At 34.1% G+C, this 19240-nt stretch overlaps 3 protein-coding genes and 1 non-coding gene across 7 annotated transcripts in view; 2 read left to right on the top strand and 2 right to left on the bottom strand.

The window, feature by feature from the left end:
* Positions 1-1677, top strand: part of LOC109850275 (uncharacterized protein At5g01610-like) — a 2961-nt gene extending 1284 nt beyond the window's left edge. The window contains exon 3 of the mRNA XM_020420252.1: positions 1100-1677. Coding sequence (XP_020275841.1) covers positions 1100-1470 — 371 coding nt within the window. The 3' untranslated portion in view covers positions 1471-1677. The remainder of the gene's footprint in view (positions 1-1099) is intronic.
* TRNAG-GCC lies at positions 10482-10552 on the bottom strand. The gene has a single exon. It is a non-coding gene; the product is annotated as a tRNA-Gly (tRNA).
* Positions 10662-15964, top strand: LOC109848749 (probable protein phosphatase 2C 1). 4 transcript variants are annotated; one of them, XM_020418399.1, is made up of 11 exons: positions 10662-10819; positions 11276-11327; positions 11423-11502; positions 11611-11692; positions 11884-11936; positions 14212-14291; positions 14395-14492; positions 14904-15027; positions 15121-15203; positions 15443-15491; positions 15610-15964. In XM_020418399.1, the coding sequence occupies exons 1-11, from the start codon at positions 10683-10685 to the stop codon at positions 15678-15680; spliced, it is 909 nt and encodes a 302-aa protein (XP_020273988.1). In that variant the 5' UTR covers positions 10662-10682; the 3' UTR covers positions 15681-15964. The 4 variants fall into 4 exon arrangements, with proteins under 4 accessions (XP_020273988.1, XP_020273986.1, XP_020273990.1 ...); XM_020418397.1 differs by having other exon boundaries at positions 11866-11936; XM_020418401.1 differs by having other exon boundaries at positions 10685-10819; positions 11242-11327; positions 11588-11692.
* Positions 16500-19240, bottom strand: part of LOC109848750 (mitoferrin-like) — a 3324-nt gene continuing 583 nt past the window's right edge. The window contains exons 1-2 of the mRNA XM_020418402.1: positions 19206-19240; positions 16500-16931 (exon numbers count right to left, since the gene is read on the bottom strand). The exon at positions 19206-19240 is cut by the window's right edge and continues 583 nt beyond it. Of these exons, the coding sequence (XP_020273991.1) occupies positions 16740-16931; positions 19206-19240 (227 nt within the window). The 3' untranslated portion in view covers positions 16500-16739. The remainder of the gene's footprint in view (positions 16932-19205) is intronic.

Below are 19240 nucleotides of genomic sequence, written 5' to 3'. Positions count from 1 at the left end.
GGTTCAATCATAAATAAACCGCCATCCTACCTGCATCATTGGAATAATATAGAAAACATTGTAGGTACCTGAGAAGAAATACTGAACCACTGATTTCATTTGCTTATGTCATAAAAAATACCGTAAGAATGGCTGTAAGATAGTTCATCATCCTTACTGTTTTTGACTTTTAAAAAGGTATTGGTAGTAAGAGTAAGGACTCCTTTTTCCATAATTGCTTATGAGGTTGTTGATGATTCATTTCCTTCTCTTTTAAGTGACTGGTGCTGTATAAACGTAAGGAACATACTGCTTTCTTTAGACAGCAAGCGTCATAAGCTAATGAACTTCAAAACATCAATTTCTTCATTTCTAACAGATACAAGTCTTTGGTTTTACAGTGAGTCTTTGGTGTTTCCATGTCATAGACCACAAAATAGCCATGCTAGTTTTCACTATACGGGGTGGCTAAAGCTGTTAAACAATAGGATTCTGATACCAGCATTTCTGCTGTTGTGTTATCTGGACATTTGTGTGGGTGTGGGTGTTGGCTTGGGGGTGTCTTTAGATTAGACACATAGTTAACAGAAAAAATATGATTGCCATTGAACATTGTAAATTGTACAATAACTGATAATTGCTATGTCAAGCAAGTTGTATATGTGAGATTCTGGCTCATGGATGGCTCTTTTGTGCAACTTATTATGTAGCCATAATCTGAAACCGCACCGTAAAACCTAAAACCATTGCCTGTCTGTAGCTTTTCTTTAGGACAATTAGAAAGTAGTATTGCAACATTGGCATTCCTTTTTTTGGATTTAGTAGTACTCATTGACAACCCTTTGTGTGATAACTCTATGCATTGTTATTTGTAGCCATCTTTCTACAAGTAGAACTTTACTCTGTGTTGGCATCATATAATAATATGAGACATTTTTTAGTCCGACCACTGGAAATAATAGTTTTTTGTTCATTCACACTCCTGTTTAGAGAACTTATTCAAAGGTTCTGCACAAGGCATAAATCTTTCCTCAAACAAGTTAAAGCATGTACAGCACTTACCTACCTTACTTCAACCATTAATTGTGAATAACTTACCAATTGATATAATGATTTCCAGGGAAAATGCAGAAACCATTGCCTGAACTATTACAGGAATACGATCTGCCAGTAGGACTCTTCCCTCGAGATGCTACCAATTATGAATTCAACGAAGAGACAAAGAAATTCACTGTGTTCATACCGTCTGTATGTGAAGTTGGTTACAAGGATTCTTCTGTCCTAAGGTTCTCCACTACTGTCACTGGATATCTGGAGAAGGGAAAGCTTGTTGATATTGAGGGATTAAAGACCAAAGTTCTGGTTTGGGCAAAAGTGACTTCGGTTTCAACTGAAAGATCAAAAGTTCACTTCACTACCGGTGTGAAGAAAACCAGGAGCAGAGATGCTTACGAGGTCCTTAGAAATGGTATTGTGGTGGAAAAGTTTTAGGTGCTTGTGCATTTTCTATATGTCAGTGTTGCAGTATATTTGTAAGTATCTAGTTTATCATCCTTGAAAAGGAAATATAACTTCGTGGCCAGATGACTCATTGAATCAATTGGACTGAATATTTGATTCAAATGTGTGCTTTATGAAGCTTTGTGAATGTTGTAGTTTAATTATATTGACATATTCTTGTAGTATTTTATTGTGTTATTTGTCTAAAAGTGAGCTGTAGAGATCGCATTATTATTGTGTGGATCACTAATGGGCGCTGCCAAGCTTTTGCCACTGGGGGATTTTGTCTTTTAACCTAAAGTTATACCCCTTGAGGTGTTTTGGGTGTATGAGTATTTATGAAAGTGAGTGAATTTTTAAATAAGTGGAGTTAAAACTTTGAGTTAAAAGACAAAAACCCCTTCCTGTCGTTCCCATTTTTCATTCTCCCTCTCCAGCAATGAGCTTGAGCTATAAGGTAGACTGTTGTTGTTTGTTCTTCTTCCAATTGCATCCATCTTTTCTCGGGTGAAAACAATAGCTTGAAATTTCACTGGTTAAATTCACCTTACCAAGGATATCAAAATAAAAAAGAACAGAAGAAAGAAAACCGCAAATCAACAAGACTAGGCGATTCATTTTCAAGCAGACATAATTCTGCCTTGTTCTGATGAAGGCGTTTTCCCCCCCTTCAAATGGAGGCATAAGTCTTCCATTTATCTACGTGGTAATTGGTGTATGAAACTGTTTCATGCACTCAGGATGCTTCATGCATTCAGGATGTTAGGCTCGACATATTTATCTCTTTGCCGAATTGTATCAAATGCATTGCGGTAATCAGTCTATTAGTTCGATCTAAAACAGCAGCACAAGGAGGCCATACTAAAAGGAAGAAATATTTGCAACGCAGAGGCCAAGCCCTCTCCATCAAACCACAGAGTCACAGACCAAGCTGAAAGATTCAAAACACAATACACTACTACCACACAACAACCAGAAAATAGAGATTCATAGATCCTGTTTTAAAGATTTTAACGTGTCCTTTAATGTATGATAAGAATCACATGATACAAAAATACCTAATTTGATCAATGTCTAAAAAAAAAGGCAACAACATTTGAGCATGAGAAAGAAACAGCAAGACGAAGCAAAGCCTTGCTCAGATAATTGGCTTTGGACGAAAGAATCCTTTCTTTTCAACAGTGTACCTGAAATAAATTGGAACAATATGTTAGGATGAACAACTTCAATTTGTAAGCATGAACAACTTATGAAAATAGACACAACATTCAACTATTTTGAAATTAATCATTTGACGCCCAACCAGCATGACACAACTTCATGATAAAATGGAAGAAAGATCTTATCGTCCAAAATAACTTTGTCCTACAAAAGAAAATGAATTTGATAAAGCTATAAACTTGTCCTTAGAGCATCTCCAACCCAACTCTAAAAACCCAAAATGGAGCAAAAACTACGCCAAATCTTCCTCCAACCGGACTGCAAATTCAGTGCCATTTTGATGAGGTGCTACAGTGTTGCGCCAGATTTGGTGCAGCAATGTAGATATGGAGATTTTGGTTTTTCCCAAGTTTGCCCTTATAGTTTGTTATAACAAATCAAATATTCCAACTATATCTCATTTTATAGTTTGTAAATAAAATGAATATTCTTTTTGGTGTAAAATTTGGTGTAATGGTTGGAGATGGAATAGTGATTTGGTGTAAAAACTACACCAACTTGGTGTAAAAACTACACCATTTTGGGTTTTTGGGTTGGAGATGCTCTTATTTCCTTAGCGACTAAAAGAGATTTGAGAAGAGTAAAAACTGAAAGCTGATGAAAACAACAAATAAAGACCTGCGTACTTAGTGTGACATTTCTAAAGGGTTGATTTACTCTACGTTCAAAGATAACGTAAACAATGCCCCTATGAACAGTAAGTCGCAGGTATTTTTTGTTCAAATGACCCCTTTAAGAAGATAGATGGAGATGTGATTAAGGTAATATAATTGATGTTTGAGCTTCCAGACGATGGCAACAGAACTTGCACCCAAAAAAAATTCAGGTCACAAATCCATGGCTCACAAAGAGTCAGCAATGTGTATTTAATCTAAAATGAGCAAAATAGACAACATATAAGCTCTTTATCATTTATTAAAAATACTTTCAGTATACATGTACATGTATAAAATGATTAGCTGGCGGATGTGTACAACAAAATGCATAATTTTTGCACTGGTCCTTCCCATTCCGTTATTTTGCCATGTTATGCCTAGCAAGTATGTTTCAAGACATAATAGATAACTAAAAGTAGAAAAGGTGGAAAAGAAAATGGGAAAAAAAGCGAGTTAACATTATAGCTTATGACTAAAACAAGTAGACCTTAAAACATTCTCCTTCAAAAAAGGGGCTCATATCAAGTGTATTTTATGGATACCGTCATCGTGGAAGGAAATCCCAACATCTAATGCAAAGATGAAAAAGGAAAGCATAGATGAAGACAGGATACGCCAGGCCTAAAGAGCAGCATTTTCCTCTTACCTTTGACCTCCCTTTTTCCTCTTCCACATTAGATGCTTCTACTAGGATTCACAGGTATCCACTCAAGCCTCTCTCTTTCTAATCACAGCCCCATTTAAAAACTTAAAAGAGAAACCTATGATGTTGGTCCATGGCAGCATCAAAACCCCGTCTAGTATTGCACATTAGAACACAATACCATGACAGCATGGCCTATTAAGTTATTAAGCTTCTTCTGTTATGTGTTCCATCAGTGGAAGTTAAGAGAAATTGGAACAGATGCAAACATCACTATTTTGTTTAATAATGCAGCAGTGACGAAAGAAAATCTACAACAGCGCACAGGAATCCTCAATGCACGAGCATTGAGAACTCACTAGTAAGAATCCTAGGAAGTCATTTGACTCATTTCTGAGATGAAGTGTAATAGCAAGCTCCCATCTTTATACAAAATCCAATAGGCTTTTATGAAAAAGAAGTCCAAGTAATAAGCTATCCAATCACAAATAACAAGGCGAAGTACTGTAAGAGAACGTGCAAATGAAACGTGATATATAATACAAAAAATAGTATGGATTTTCAAGAGGGTAAAATGTAGATAAGCCCCCTCATCCATACCATATATGCCATCTCCATTAGCATTTATCACCCCTCAACTCATTTATCAGCACAAAACAGAATAGGGGTCCTCTCAGAACTGCCCACATGCGAGCGGGCGGCTGTGAGTTGCAAATGGGGAGGGACAAGTACAAAATTGCCCCCAATTTTCCCCATTTGCATCTCAGAACCACCCGCTCGCATACGGGCGGTTCTGAGAGAATCCAAACTCCACAAAACATCCGTCAATTCATAAGGCAGACATGCAAGTTAAGAATAAAGCTTCTATCCGTCAATTCATAAGGCAGACAGGCAGGTTAAGAATAAAGCTTCTAATCAAAACAAGTTGACGTTAAAATGTTGTTTTTCAAAAGGGGGCTCATATCAATCCTATTTTACGGAAACCGTGCAAGTTAAGAATAAAGCTTCTAAGCAAAACAAGTAGACCTTAAAATGTTGTTTTCCAAAGGGGGCTCATATCAAGTGTATTTTATGGAAACCGTCAACGTGGAAGGAAATCCAAAGATCTAACGAGAGATTAAAAAGAAGGGCATAGACAAAGAGAGGACACACCAGGCTCAAAGAGCGGCATTTTCCTGTCCTCGGCTTCCCTTCTTCCTCTTCCACATTAGATGCTTCTAAAAAGGATTCCCACGTCTCCACTCAAGCCTCTCTCTTTCTAATCACAGCCCCATTTGAAAAGTACAAGAGAAACCTAAGGGTGATCATGCTAAGGGATCCCAGCTTCTGCTTCCTTTAACAATATAGAAACCAGTATGCATGTTCTAAAAGGGTCAAATTTGAATCCAATTACCAATAGAAGTTCACATATTTGGCAATGCATAGATAAAACATTGAACAATGTGTAAAAGATCCAATCTTTACATTAAAAAGCGAAATCGTGAAGATCGATACGCAAATCTTCACAAAAACTTACAAAATCTCCAATCAAGTTCAACATCTTCTTCAGTTCTGCGAAGCACCAGCAACACCCTCCCCTCTCAACCTCCTCAATCGATCTACCCATCGATCTTCACCCATTCGATCCACCCAATCCGGCGCCGATCCACTAAACCTCACGCCTCTCATCGCATCCATAACCCTAGAAGCATTCTCCGGCGTCAACGGCGCGTTCCTCCTGCCCTCATCCTCTCTAAAAGCTCTCAAGATTGAGGCTTCCCTCTCTCTTTCTCTCTCCACTTCCTCATTCTCCTCTATTCTACCGTTACAGTTGAGATTAGGGTTAGGGTTCCGGGTCTCATCGCCGGCGTTTTCGGGTTCGGGTTCGTCCGCATCGGATTCGAAGGAGATTGGGTGGTAGGAGTCGTCGAGGTCGGTGGTGTCGGATTCGGGATCGGAGTCGGTGTCGGTCGCGGAGTTTTCTGGAGAGAGAGAGAGAGAGAGAGAGAGAGAGAGAGAGAGAGAGAGAGGGTTTAGAGGACTTACAGGAGAATTTGGGGATCGAGGAGGTCGATCTGCGGATAGAAACTGTTACCTTGGATATGGTTGCTGGTAGCGAAAGCGGACATCTTCCCTTCGGCGAGCTGAGAGCCGAGAGGAGAGAGGGAAACTGCTGGCGGCTGAAAGGGGGATGAGAGGTTGCTGCGTATTTATAGAGGCTAAATAGCACTTCAACGCTTTATAATTTCACTCACTTTGCAGTTATATACCCTCATTCGCTTTTTTGGATCTTTACATTTCCTAGGTTGAGTATAATTACCACCTTGGTATATTTTGTTGTCATGTTATGAATCGGAATATCTGCCAGCTCCGGTGATGATGTGAAATATGTTATGGATCGTGACGATAGAATACCCTTTTTTTTTTAATCGGAGCCAAAATTCCGAACAAATAGACTCGTGTGAGGGGTCATGTGAGTCTGACCTGGCTACTAATGTGGATGGTAGTTGGGATCATTAAGATGAGCAGAGGGGTGGGTCTCAAATTAAAGTTAAAAAAAAACGTTCCAACTCCAATTTCAATTGTCCTACCCAAATTAATCTTGGATGGAAGAAGAACCCACAACTTCAATTTCTGTTGTCCTAGCCAAATTAATCCCGAAGGAAAAAGAACACCCTCACTTTGAACCCTAATTCTCAAACCAAACCTGTCAACTCTTTGTAATGATCTCAACTACCATTCACATTGGATGCACATGACGCCTCATATGATCCTATTTGGCCGAAATTTCGACTCAGCCCAAAAAATAGGGGTATTTTTCATCATGATCCATAAAAAATGTCATATGGTCGCCAGAGTAAAAAAATATAATAATCTGCCACATAAAATCAACAAAATATATCAATCCAGTAAATTTTCCTCCTAAGTTGTTTAAATTGACGTATTAGTACCCTCTACTACGGAAAAAATTTAACATGAATGTTCTCATACGACACTTAAAATAAAATAGCATGTCAATGTCATATTGGAACATTCAGGTGAAAATTTCTATATTTACATAATAAAGAGAACCAATGTGCCAATTTTAAATAACTCAAGGTATATAAATGCAAATCAAAAATCAAAAATAAAATAAAAGAAGAGAGAGAGAGAGAGAGAGAGAGAGAGAGAGAATATATCATACTCCCTTTAAAAGTACGAGTTTAGGAAAATCTTTCCACTATCAATATTACCCTTAACTTTTTTGAATATTACATTGTTATTCTAATCTATTCTAATTATACTATTTTCTTTGAATTGTTAATTAAACGATTTATCTTATTTATAATGAGACTTAACGTGTGTTATTAGATAAATGAGATACGTTTGATATAATTCAAATCATTTATTTATTTCAATTCGTATAAACACATATGCTAGCCAGCACTTAAAAGTTTTTGGACTTTGCAAAAAATATCTTCTAAATTTTTTTAATTGTAAAAACACCCCTCCAAATTTAAAATTTTATTAAAACATCTTGAAAATTATAAATTTTACTTATTTCAATTCAATGAGAAATTTGAAAAACATATGTTAGCTAGAAACTAAAAGTTTTTTTTACTTTGGAGAAAATATATTGTAAGTTTAGAAAAATTACAAAAGCACTCCTAAAAATTCAAAATTTATAAAACCACATTAAAACTTTCAGACCTATAAACACACTAAAAACCGACAAATAACACAAACAACCCCAAAAAATTTATGAAATTTATAATAAACACTCTGAACTTTTTACAAATTGCAAAATAAAACACTTAAAATTATAAAAATTTTAAAAATCCCAATAATTTCCAACCTAATAGTACATTAAAAAAATAAAAGAATTATAAATATCCCCTACACAATTTATAATTTATATAAAGTTCCCTTAAAGTTTTAAAAATTACAAACAAAATCTCAAAATTCAAATTTTAGAAAAAACACCCTGAACCCATTAGCAAATTGAAAACATAGGAATTATAAATAGTCTATAAATAATTTACAGTCTGTAGAAAAGACCTATAAGTTTAAAAAATTATAAAAAACCCCTAAAATTCATAATTTATAAAAAATATCTTGAGAATTTCTAACCTATAGATACTAAAATGAACATACAAATTTACTAACAACCCCTAGAAATAAAAAAATTATAAAAAATATCATACTCCCTTTAAAAGTATAGGTTTAGGAAAAAATTTTCATGATCAATATTACTCATAACTTTTCTGAAAAGAACATAATTAATTAAAAACCTATTAAATTTAAAATTTATAAAAAAACACCCTTAATTGCAAATTACCCCGCCAAAGTTTAAAATTTTTTTAATTCCTTGATTTAAATGTAATGTTTAATAGTTGTTTATTTGTAAATTACAAAATTTTAGCATGTTTTTTACAATTTTTAAAACTTTTGAGGGTGTTTCTTTTGTAGTTTTCTAAATTTTTATCGTGTTTTCAATGTAATGTATAGATACATCAATTAATGATGATATTGAAGAGTAAGTCATTCTTAAGATTATTAGGCCATAGTTAAGTATACACACTACTATTCTTAGGCAGTATAGTTTATATATGCAAATTTTTTTAGACAATCTATATAGTAGTTAAAAGGAATTTAACTTTAATGTACTATTTTTTAAAAATTGTCTTTATTGTGAACCCGCCATATAATTTTGACTGTAGTAATCATAATTTTAATACGTATGATTAATTGACTATATAAGTATATAGACCATAGATTACTTTACTTTCTCACATGAACTAATATTTCACGCTTAATAATTTAAATTATTACTTTTAAATTTAATATAAAGAGGAGCTATAATGACATTTATTTATTTACCTACATGATAACACAATCTCAATTCCTATTTTTTGCTTGAGATTTATTCTATAGTTACGTGTATCAAATTAGTAACTAAAATAATAATTATTTATGCATAAATTAGGATGATTGTAGTTGGTCAGTCACTATAGAATTTTCATGAAGATATATACCTTACTTTCTATAGCTATCTGCAATGCCTATGTATATTTTATAAATTAGTTGTTAATTTGACATATTAAATTATTTTTTCTTTGTAGAATTTTTTTTTGACTTTTGGATTGTGTAACCACTATATCACCATTCTAGCGTAGAAAGAACCTCATTCTAAATGGCTTCAAGCCAATGTTTGAGTTGAACTGAAGTGTATACTATTGTTACTATGTATATATATTTTTTAAAAAAATTGTATCAACGCTTTTTAAAAAGAAGAGAATATTCTAACTCTGATATTATAAAAATTAAATATAGTCAATTGAGTGATTAGCAAAAGAGAACTTACATTAGAAAAGCATGAATAATAATATAAAGAAGAAAGATAATGGTATTGCCAACAATACTACCAATAAAAAACTGCAATGTAAAGTTAACATATTTTGTGGAGTCCAACTACTAGCTATAAGCATCGATGTTTCCATATATATACTTTATAATTTATTAAAAAGGGTCATACAATCGTATATAATAAAATTGATTTAATACTGAATAGCAATATCATTGTAATAATATCATTATTAGGGAAAATTCTTCATAAACCGTTGTGTTCTTTACGATATATAAGTTATGCACTCTAAATTATTGCGTCTTTTATAGAGCCAAAAAGTATGAATACGAGCCTCTAACATTTTGCTCTCATAATAGCAAAATCCACTAAACAGATGTGGATATTCTAGATGAGTTATATGTCCTATATACAATACAATTGCCCTAGACAAGTGAGTTATAATAGCATTTCTCATTCACATTGTTTGGGGCAAGATTTGATAGAGACATTGCATCAAAGATTTTTTTATATTTAGAGCACACTGCGAAATATATCATATTCTCCCTATGCTAATTTCACGAAAAAATTATTCTTCATACTTTTAATTTTACTTCTATGATACGAAGAATGAGCTATAAAATTGAATGAGAACATTAGATAATGTAAATATAAGTAAAACCACAATAATAAGTTAATGTGAATATGAGTGAAACCATATCTAAAAGTTTAATGGACATATTGCAAGTAAGTTTATATGCAAAATCCCTTTACGAATTGAATGATCACCCATCTTTTGAAGACTTCAAGATACTAATAAACATAGATGTTGTATTAGATTAATGTATTTATAACTCATAAATAGTCGATCACGTGGCCAATGTTTGGGTTGAAGGAAACAATAATAATACTTCATTTGAGAGAGATTGTTGAGTTGACAATCAATACCAAAAAAACTTTATTTTTTTTCTTTTACTTTTATCAATTTAAATAATTATAATATTTAACAACGTGGAGGTGCATCTCAACTAAGATGGACTAATAAGTACGAGATGCGTGAAAGTATAAGGTACATAAGTGCTATATGAGGGAGAAGGTAATAGGAAATGTGTTAATAAAATTGAAATGATAAAAATAACCTTAACGATGGGATTATGAAACACAAAATGGCTAAAAAAGATGCACCAGCCGGGAATCGAACCCGGGTCTGTACCGTGGCAGGGTACTATTCTACCACTAGACCACTGGTGCTTGCGTACTAAGCTGAATAGTTATTAACAATATTAACATTATTTTTATTAGACGTGGCCTTTTCTCCGCTTTAAGAGCTAGAATCTTCAACGGAGAGAGAGATCAGATAGAGGCGAAGCCAGCGAGAGAGATGGTGGGCAGCAGCTCTCTAGAGCTCATAACCCCGCTCTCTCAACGATTTTTTCTTTCTTCTCCTTTGACCCCCTTCAAATCTTTGGCCTTTCCATCTAAAAAGAGACCACTTTTCTCCGCGCCTGCTCGCATTAGGTAAAGCCCAACTCTGCTCAGTGCCGACCTGTCCTGTTAATTTTATAGGAATTTGAAACATTTTGCTTTAACAGTTAATTTTCTGAGCAAAAGTTTGAAGTTTGGTCGGAGAATTCTTTTGTTTTTTTCTCCGAATTGGTTTCTTTTGGGCTCGAAACGAATAAGATGCTACAAATTTTTAAGATTTTAGTTGCAATTACAGCTGAATAACTCTGATGGCCAGTTACTATCGGGCTAAATCACAAAATAATACGGCTAGTCGTGTTCCTTTCGCTAGGCGAGGAGGTCTCCTAATCTTGAACTATCATTTGATTCTATTAGATTTCATAAAACTTCTGCAGATAGTTTTTTCTTACCGGTGTTGATTAATTTGATAATGCGATACTTGTACTGAAAAATGCTGGAATATTAAATGACAAAAGAACGATTGATGGGATGACGTTGGCATGAACGTAGGTCGGAATTGTCTTTCTCTGTTGGAACTCATCTAATTCCACACCCGGCTAAGGTAATTCGACGTGTAATCTATATATGTGACCATGTCTCACTGTTTTTCACAAAATTATGCATGTGACTTTTATTTTTGACTTTCTGTAATCTAAGGTTGATAAAGGTGGTGAAGATGCATTTTTCGTAAGCGGGTACAATGGCGGAGTTCTTGCTGTTGCTGACGGTGTTTCGGGGTGAGGCACTTTCTTTTAGAATTTTCTTCATTTGATGTTTTTGTTTCAGATGATTACTAGTAACTAAAAGTTTTTATCTTTCTAGCTTTCCTTTTTAATGGTTGACAGATGGGCTGAAAAGAATGTCGACCCTGCGCTTTTTTCTCAAGAGTTGATGGCGAATGCTTCGGGTCTTGTTACGGATGAGGAGGTACTTTGATTGGCTTTGTTATACTGATTAGAGGCTGGAGATGTTATTATTATACATGTCCTCTGCAAAATTATAAATAGTTGTCTTTCATGTAGCTTGTTATGTCTATCAGAAATTTATTGTTGAATATTAGTTTAACTCTATTGTGTCGAAATGATCTGCTATGCTAACAGGTCGATTACAACCCGCAGATCCTCTTGAGAAAGGCTCATGCTGCAACCTCCTCCATGGGATCAGCTACTGTGTAAGTTATACTTAATATTTACAGATCTCTCCCGCAAATTTAAATTTCGGAAAGCTTAAGTTGCATGGAAATGGGTACGGGTACCGGTGCGGGTACGCGGGTACGGGTATGAGATACGGCAAAAATATATATATATATATATATATATAATACTCTTTTTAAAATTACGAGTTCGGAAAAATCTTTTCATGTTCAATATTACCCTTAACTTTTTTAAATATTACATTGTTATCCTAGTTTATTCTAATTATCCTATCTTTGAATTAGTAACTAAAAGATTTATCATATTCATAATGAGACTTAACATGTTATTGGATAAAGAAAATACGTTTGATATAATTCAAATCCTTTATTTATTTCAGTTTAGAAAAATCTAAAAAATATATGTTAGCCAGCACCTAAAAATTTTTGGACTTTGTAAAAAATATCCTCCAAGTATTTTAAATTGCAAAAACACCCCTACAAATTTAAATATTTATTAAAACATATTAAAAATGATAAATTTTACTTATTTCAATTCAGTGAGAAATCTGAAAAACATAGGCTAGCTCAAAAAATAAAAGTTTCTTGACTTTGGAGAAAATATCTTCTAAGTTTTGAAAATTATAAAAACACCCCTAAAAATTCAAAATTTATAAAGAACACCTTAAAAATTTTAAACCTATAAACACACTAAAAACCTACAAATATCACAAAACAACCCCCAAAAATTTATGGAATTTGCAATAAACACTGAACTTTTTACAAATTGTAAAATAAAATCCTCAGAATTGTAAAATTTACAAAAATCCAGATAATTTCTAACCTAATAGTACATTGAAAATATAGGAATTATAAATATCTCATACATAATTTATAATTTGTAGAAAACACCCTTAAAGTTTTAAAAATTACAAACAAAACCTTAAAATTTAAAATTTACAAATAACACCCTGAGAATTTCAAAACTATTTTAAGATTTCTCTGCGAACTGAAATACGTAAAGGATTTGAATTATATCAAACATATTTTCTTTATCCAATAACATGTTAAGTCTCATTATGAATATGATAAATCATTTAGTTACTAATTCAAAGAATATAAGATAATTAAAATAGATTAGGATAACAATATAATATTTAAAAAAGTTAAGGGTAATATTGATCATGGAAAGTTTTTCCCGAACTCGTACTTTTAAAGGGAGTATGATATATATATATATATATATATATACCTCACTACCAAGTTCAATGGAGAAACTTGGTACAAAGTTTCTCCATATTTCTCATATATATATATATATATATATATATATATATATATAAAATAATGTACATGAGATCAATTTTTTTCCTCTTTATGTGTCATGAGAATTAAAATTCTGATCATATTCTTAAGTTTCTTATATCATATTGATTATCATAAATTGGAAACTACTCATTTTTTTCACTGGACATCCAAACGATCCTTTAACTATATAGTTTTGAACTTGGGTATGGATTGAAACAAACCCAACCCATATCTAACTACTTTCAAGAAACGGATGTGAAGTGTAAGCTATACGTCCAAGAAGTGTTTCACAAGTGTTTTAAATTAACACATACGTCGTATAATTGAGTTCATTTTTTAACAAATGCACGCATATATTCAAGAAGTGTCCATGAAGTTTGGATACGGGAAAGTGTCTGGTAGTGTCCAGTACGGGTACGGCTTCATTATAGAAGTATTGGGTACATTGTATAATTGAGTACATATTTTAATAAATGCACGCATACATTCAAGAAGTGTCCATGAAGTTTGGGTACGGGAAAGTGTCTGGTACCGTGGTACGTGTCTGGTACGGCTAAGGCTTCATTATAGAAGTACCGGGTAACATAGCGGAAAGCCCACCACTTCTACTTTTTTAAGGAGAAAATCCCTTCCTTTCGCAATCCTGAAGCCTTGAAAACAGTGACCTCCGTTACCCTTTTGTGTATCTCGTCTAACCAAATAAGCTCCTGCGCTTTTATGGGAATAGCTACAATTGACTTCAACAACTGTCCAAGATAGCATATTTTGTGCGATTGTGAGCTATGGAAGACCACGACGTCATAAACCTGCCATGTTTCTTTATCAATTCTCGTATTTAAGCTTTAGCCCGTGTAACATGGTAAATTTTGTTACAGTATCATAAGCCAGCTACAATATGTTGCTACTGATCTTTCCTTCTGAATGTTCCTATTAGAATCATTACTGAGCTGTGTATAAGAATGTTAATACTTATGAATGTTTCCGAACATATATCTGATCTGCACAGTATTATTGCCATGCTGGAGAAGAACGGAACTCTGAAGATTGCGAGTGTTGGAGATTGTGGGCTACGAGTGCTTAGAAATGGTACTTTTATGAGCATTGGTACTCTTCTATTTTTGTACGTCAATAAGATACAGTGAAGCTAGGGATTTTGCATATAAAGTTTTGTCTTCTACCAATTGACCAGGCCAAGTGATATTTTCTACGCAACCACAAGAGCACTATTTTGACTGTCCTTACCAACTAAGCTCTGAGATAATTGGCCAAACTTATCGTGATGCCATGGTACATACTTCTGGGCTTCAAGTTTATCAGTCAGATTTTTAAAACTTTTTGTCACTATTCTTATCTTTGCGTGGGCGGTTATAGATACTGACTGTTTATTTGACAAATATTTATCCTGTTTATGAAAACACAAGCAGATCCATCTACTTCCTGATTAAGAGAATCTTATCAAATATAATAAATTTCAGCTTTTAAAAAAACCTTATGTCGCCCTGATTACACATGTTTTAGACCAATCTATACGAGAGCAAACTTCATAATCACCTGAAACCATAAATTACAGGAAATAATATTTAGTTTATGTATAAAAAAGTGCTTCTATATTGACCTTTCAAGTGAGATTTTGTCCAGGAAACTAAATTCAAAATTTAGCTTCACCAACAGTTGCATGCTTTTCCCCCCTTTATGCAGGTCTGCAGCTTAGAGTTAATAGAAGGAGACACTATTGTTATGGGTTCTGATGGACTTTTTGATAATGTATTTGATCAAGAAATTGTTTCCATCATTTACAGGATCGACGATGTGACACCAGCTGGTATATTTCATCACCTCATAAATACTGAAAGAGTTGTGCTCCACTCTAATTTATAAAGAGTATTCCGCTCTAATTTGAACTTTTTCTCTGCAGCCAAGGCATTAGCTGATCTAGCAAGCAGTCATTCAACCGATACAGACTTTGATTCACCCTATATTATCGAAGCAAGGAGTAGGGTATGTTACATCATATTTCATCACTTGTTTCCTCTTAAACAAAGCAACTAGTTAGAAATTTACTAGAACCTTCTCCCGAAAATATAAACTTTCTATATGCCATGCTTTATTTAGTGCCACCAGTGTGTAAACAACGAAACAAAAGACCAAAGGAATTTTGTCTGTGATTGAAGTTTACTGTTAACAGCAAGCATGCAATTTTTCTTATGTGTTTATGGTATGATTATCTTCCTTCACAGGGGTTTGATGTTCCCTTGTGGAAGAAAATTCTTGGAAAGAAACTAACAGGCATGATTTTTTTTGGGTTATTTGTTTTTGCGCATTCTAAATTATAGCTGTTCATTTGCATTATTTCATTGAATTTCTTATTTCTTACTCTTTTCCCCTGCTTTCTATTTTTGTGCAGGTGGTAAGCCAGATGATATCACTGTGATAGTGGGGAGAGTTGTATCTTTGCCAAATGATTCAAGAGCATAAAAGCACTGCTATCAGCAAAATTCATAGATCAAGTCTAACGCCCCTTCGATGAATGACCCATAATGATGTATTATATTTACCACACAAAGCTCCACATAGAGAGTTTCTCCATTGAGTATAAATTCAGATCTTTTCTCGAGAGTGTTTTAGGAAACACATTTTTATTTTGTCTTATTTTTCCAGCATTAGCCATGTAATCTAAAGAAAGGTCAAGTATGTATAGAAATGTTCTTAAATTTGATTTGTGCCTCTTTGGTTTATATAATACGTAGGCATGATAAATGCAAGTTGTTGTCTCTCTTAGAAATAGAATGATGAGTTGATCTCTTTATTGCAACAATGCAAAGTACAAGCCTCCTGTGGTTTGCAAAGAAATTTACATGTGAGAACTCGACAAAGTATTGCAAAGACCATCAATTCTATTTCTTCTTACTGTGAATCTTCAGGCGTCTCTTGCTGTAAAAGCTCACCTTGGACTTTGAAAATAGCGGCACCTGAATCCCTCTCTTTATGTCATCAGCTGCTCAGCAATAGCTCAATACCCGTCCACCAAGTAAACACCTGAAGGCGGTAAAGAACCGATTTGAATTTTGGGGTCATCCAAAACCATTTGACCGCCATCTATATGCGTCATGTTTCACAAGCAGCATTTTGAGATTAAGATGACAGCCAGAGATAGTTACAGTAGAAAATTCTCCATTAACTCACAAAGGTAATGGGCAGATTTGTCAGCCACAACAATAATTTCAAGGCATATCTTAATAACCAAGAAAACATAATTAGATGCCATTTCAACTATTAGTCAAAGGGAAAAAGAAAGAAACCAAACATCAACCCCAAATTATTGCCATTGATATCTTAAAACAAGTATACAAATATGAATCTCAGGCGAATGTGGAATTCAATTCACAACACCACTTTGCACTAACAATATCATTGGATAGAGATGCAGGTCCCCCAGGGGAGCTAAAGAAGAATAACTATTTATCCACTCCCCAAAGCCATCTGTAAATTAGAAAATAGTATTGATTCGCCGCTAGTGTGGTCTTGTCGCCTTTTCTAAGATTTGAGTCCTTGGAAAAAGGACTTGGAAGTTTCGTAGGTGGACCAGCAAATGGCAGCAGCTGGCGCATGGAAGAGCATTCTAGGCTTCCATCCTCTCATGAGTCCAGTATATCCATCTCGGTTTACTATTGTTCGTATAACCTCCCTTATCGATGTGCTAGTAAATCTATCACAACCGCAAACACCCTGCCAGCCAATCAAAAAGAAATGATTCAAAGTTTAGTTTCAAATTACAGATTATGAAGATAAAATTAGAGATCCAATCTGGAAAACAATTGGTGAACAATTCACCATGCCCCTGTTATCTCTAATGGCTCTACTGTATGAAACATTTTAAATTGTTCAGGAAGTTTAGAATGTCAACGGTTAATTTTCAGTCTTCAATAGAAACTCAGTTGTTCAAGGACTTAGAAAGACACAAACTGAAGAAACTAGTACAAAGAAGTGTAAATTATAAAATACCAACTGAATCTGAACAACATTTAAATAGCCCAAAAAGCACGAAAATTTTATGCTCAAAAAGAAAACCCACAAATTATTGAGGACCAGAAAATCTGATATCTTGCGATGCGTTGGAGATTTAATTCTGTCCAATCTTTTTACAAACTGGTCGTCTCTATCCCTGTCCCTAGAAATAATATGATATCCACGTAGTATGAGGTCCAACTCAACTCTACCTTGGTGCGTAAGGAATATTTTTCTGAGGTCTAATCCAATTTTATTTCGGCGCAAGAAGAATATTCTTTTCAGATTTTTTATATGCCCATTTTATTGAACTTATACAAGATATTTGAAGTGTTAAAATAGTTAAAATAGTTAAAATCACAAATGCCATAAGATGGTAAAACCACTCAAGATATTAGGCTTCGAAGGACTATTAGTGTCCTCTTCAGAATCTGTGATGGTCTTTGTGCTTAGGAACTCCGACCCATTTCAGTAAAATCAATCCAAATTGATAGGCATTAACTAGTTATGAAGAACCCTTTGAACAAATTGACAAGTTGCATTGCAAATGCGACAAAACTGAGGCTTTCATTTGTTTTAAATCTTTATGTGCACATGAGGTTAACCAACATGTTTTGAGTCTAATCATTGTACATAAATCTTCTAGACAAAAGGTTGAATTTCTATGGCTGAAGCAAAAGTTCATGTATAACATGTCTGAGGCGGTAAGCCATATTAAAACCGCTATTGCAATATCCTTTGTTCAATACTCTACATGAACTCTTTTATGCACTTTTTTCCTGGCGACATTATGAAAAAACACCCTATAGAAGGGCCTCCATAGAAAATCTCAAAAGAAAGAAAATGTGTCATGCATCCACTATCAATTTTAAATCAATGCAATCCGCATAAAAAACAGCACAAGCAATAAAAATCAGTTCAAACGGTTAAAATATTAGTGTGAACTCACTAATGAATTGGTACAGTCATCAACTTTCAAGTTAGTGGACAGATCACATTATGCTTCCTCTCTATATGATTTCCTGTAAAGGGCCATCAAGATAATTCTTTTTCCCGTGAAATTATTCTATGGGTCAAACAGATTTGATTTTACAATTTCTTGTGATCTATTATAATCTACCCAAGGTAGATGAATCAACAACAGTGGAATTAACCAAATATACTTTTCATCCCTTCTTTAGTCAAAACCTACGTTACCTGGGTACTAGTATGGAGCTGACACGTACCAGGCACGTGTCGTACCCGTACCCGTACTCATACCCGTCACTTCTTGGACACAACTTACATATTTGCATATATTTATTCAAACATGTACTCAATTACACAATGCGGGTTTAATTTTAAATACTCATCACACACTTCTTGGACATATATCCTACACTTCACATTCATTTTTGTAACTTGTTGGATAAGGGTCGAGTTCATTTCAGCCTTAGGAGCTACGACTTAAAAGGGTTGTTTACGTATATAACTCAAAACTATGATTATATCTCATGACTTTCAGCCGTATCACCGTAACAAATTTTCCGTGTCCCGCACTCGCACCCATGCCGGTGCAACTTAGGTCAAAACCAATGTTAGATAACAAAACCATTCATCAGCTTCTAGTTATTTATCACTGAAATTAAATATGATAGAGGGATATTCAATTAACAATCATGTAGAAAATCATAATCATGAAGTACAAACCAACAACAATAACAACAAAGCCGTTATCCTTTTTTTTCCCGGCTACACGAATCCTTCTCTTCCACTCAGTTTAAAGATTATCTTCTCAAATGCACATTATGTTACTCGTTATCATATCAACGCTCCTAACCAAGTTCTCGAAGACCTACTTTTAATCCTCCCCTCTCCATCAATATACTCTCACTTCTTTAATGGTCTTCGATGCATATGATCAAATGGTCATGGAGCACAAACATTCGGATAAAAAGATTTTGATTTTTTTTATTAAGATTATCAAAACTCGAGATTCCAATAAAAAACCAATACCTGACATTGCAACTGAGTCTTCACCACATCCAATG

Source organism: Asparagus officinalis, chromosome 7 (genome assembly GCF_001876935.1).
Source record: "Asparagus officinalis chromosome 7, Aspof.V1, whole genome shotgun sequence".
In the NCBI taxonomy this organism is placed as follows: domain Eukaryota; kingdom Viridiplantae; phylum Streptophyta; class Magnoliopsida; order Asparagales; family Asparagaceae; genus Asparagus; species Asparagus officinalis.
This window is presented reverse-complemented; position numbering and strand designations above follow the sequence as displayed.

Bases quoted from the DNA above. Each gene is read 5' to 3' on its own strand.
- LOC109848749 (XM_020418397.1), top strand. From the start codon at position 10,683: ATGGTGGGCAGCAGCTCTCTAGAGCTCATAACCCCGCTCTCTCAACGA. The intron at 11,503-11,610 runs GTGAGGCACTTT...AATGGTTGACAG, and splicing joins GTTGCTGACGGTGTTTCGGG to ATGGGCTGAAAAGAATGTCG. The intron at 14,292-14,394 runs GTACTTTTATGA...CCAATTGACCAG, and splicing joins GCTACGAGTGCTTAGAAATG to GCCAAGTGATATTTTCTACG.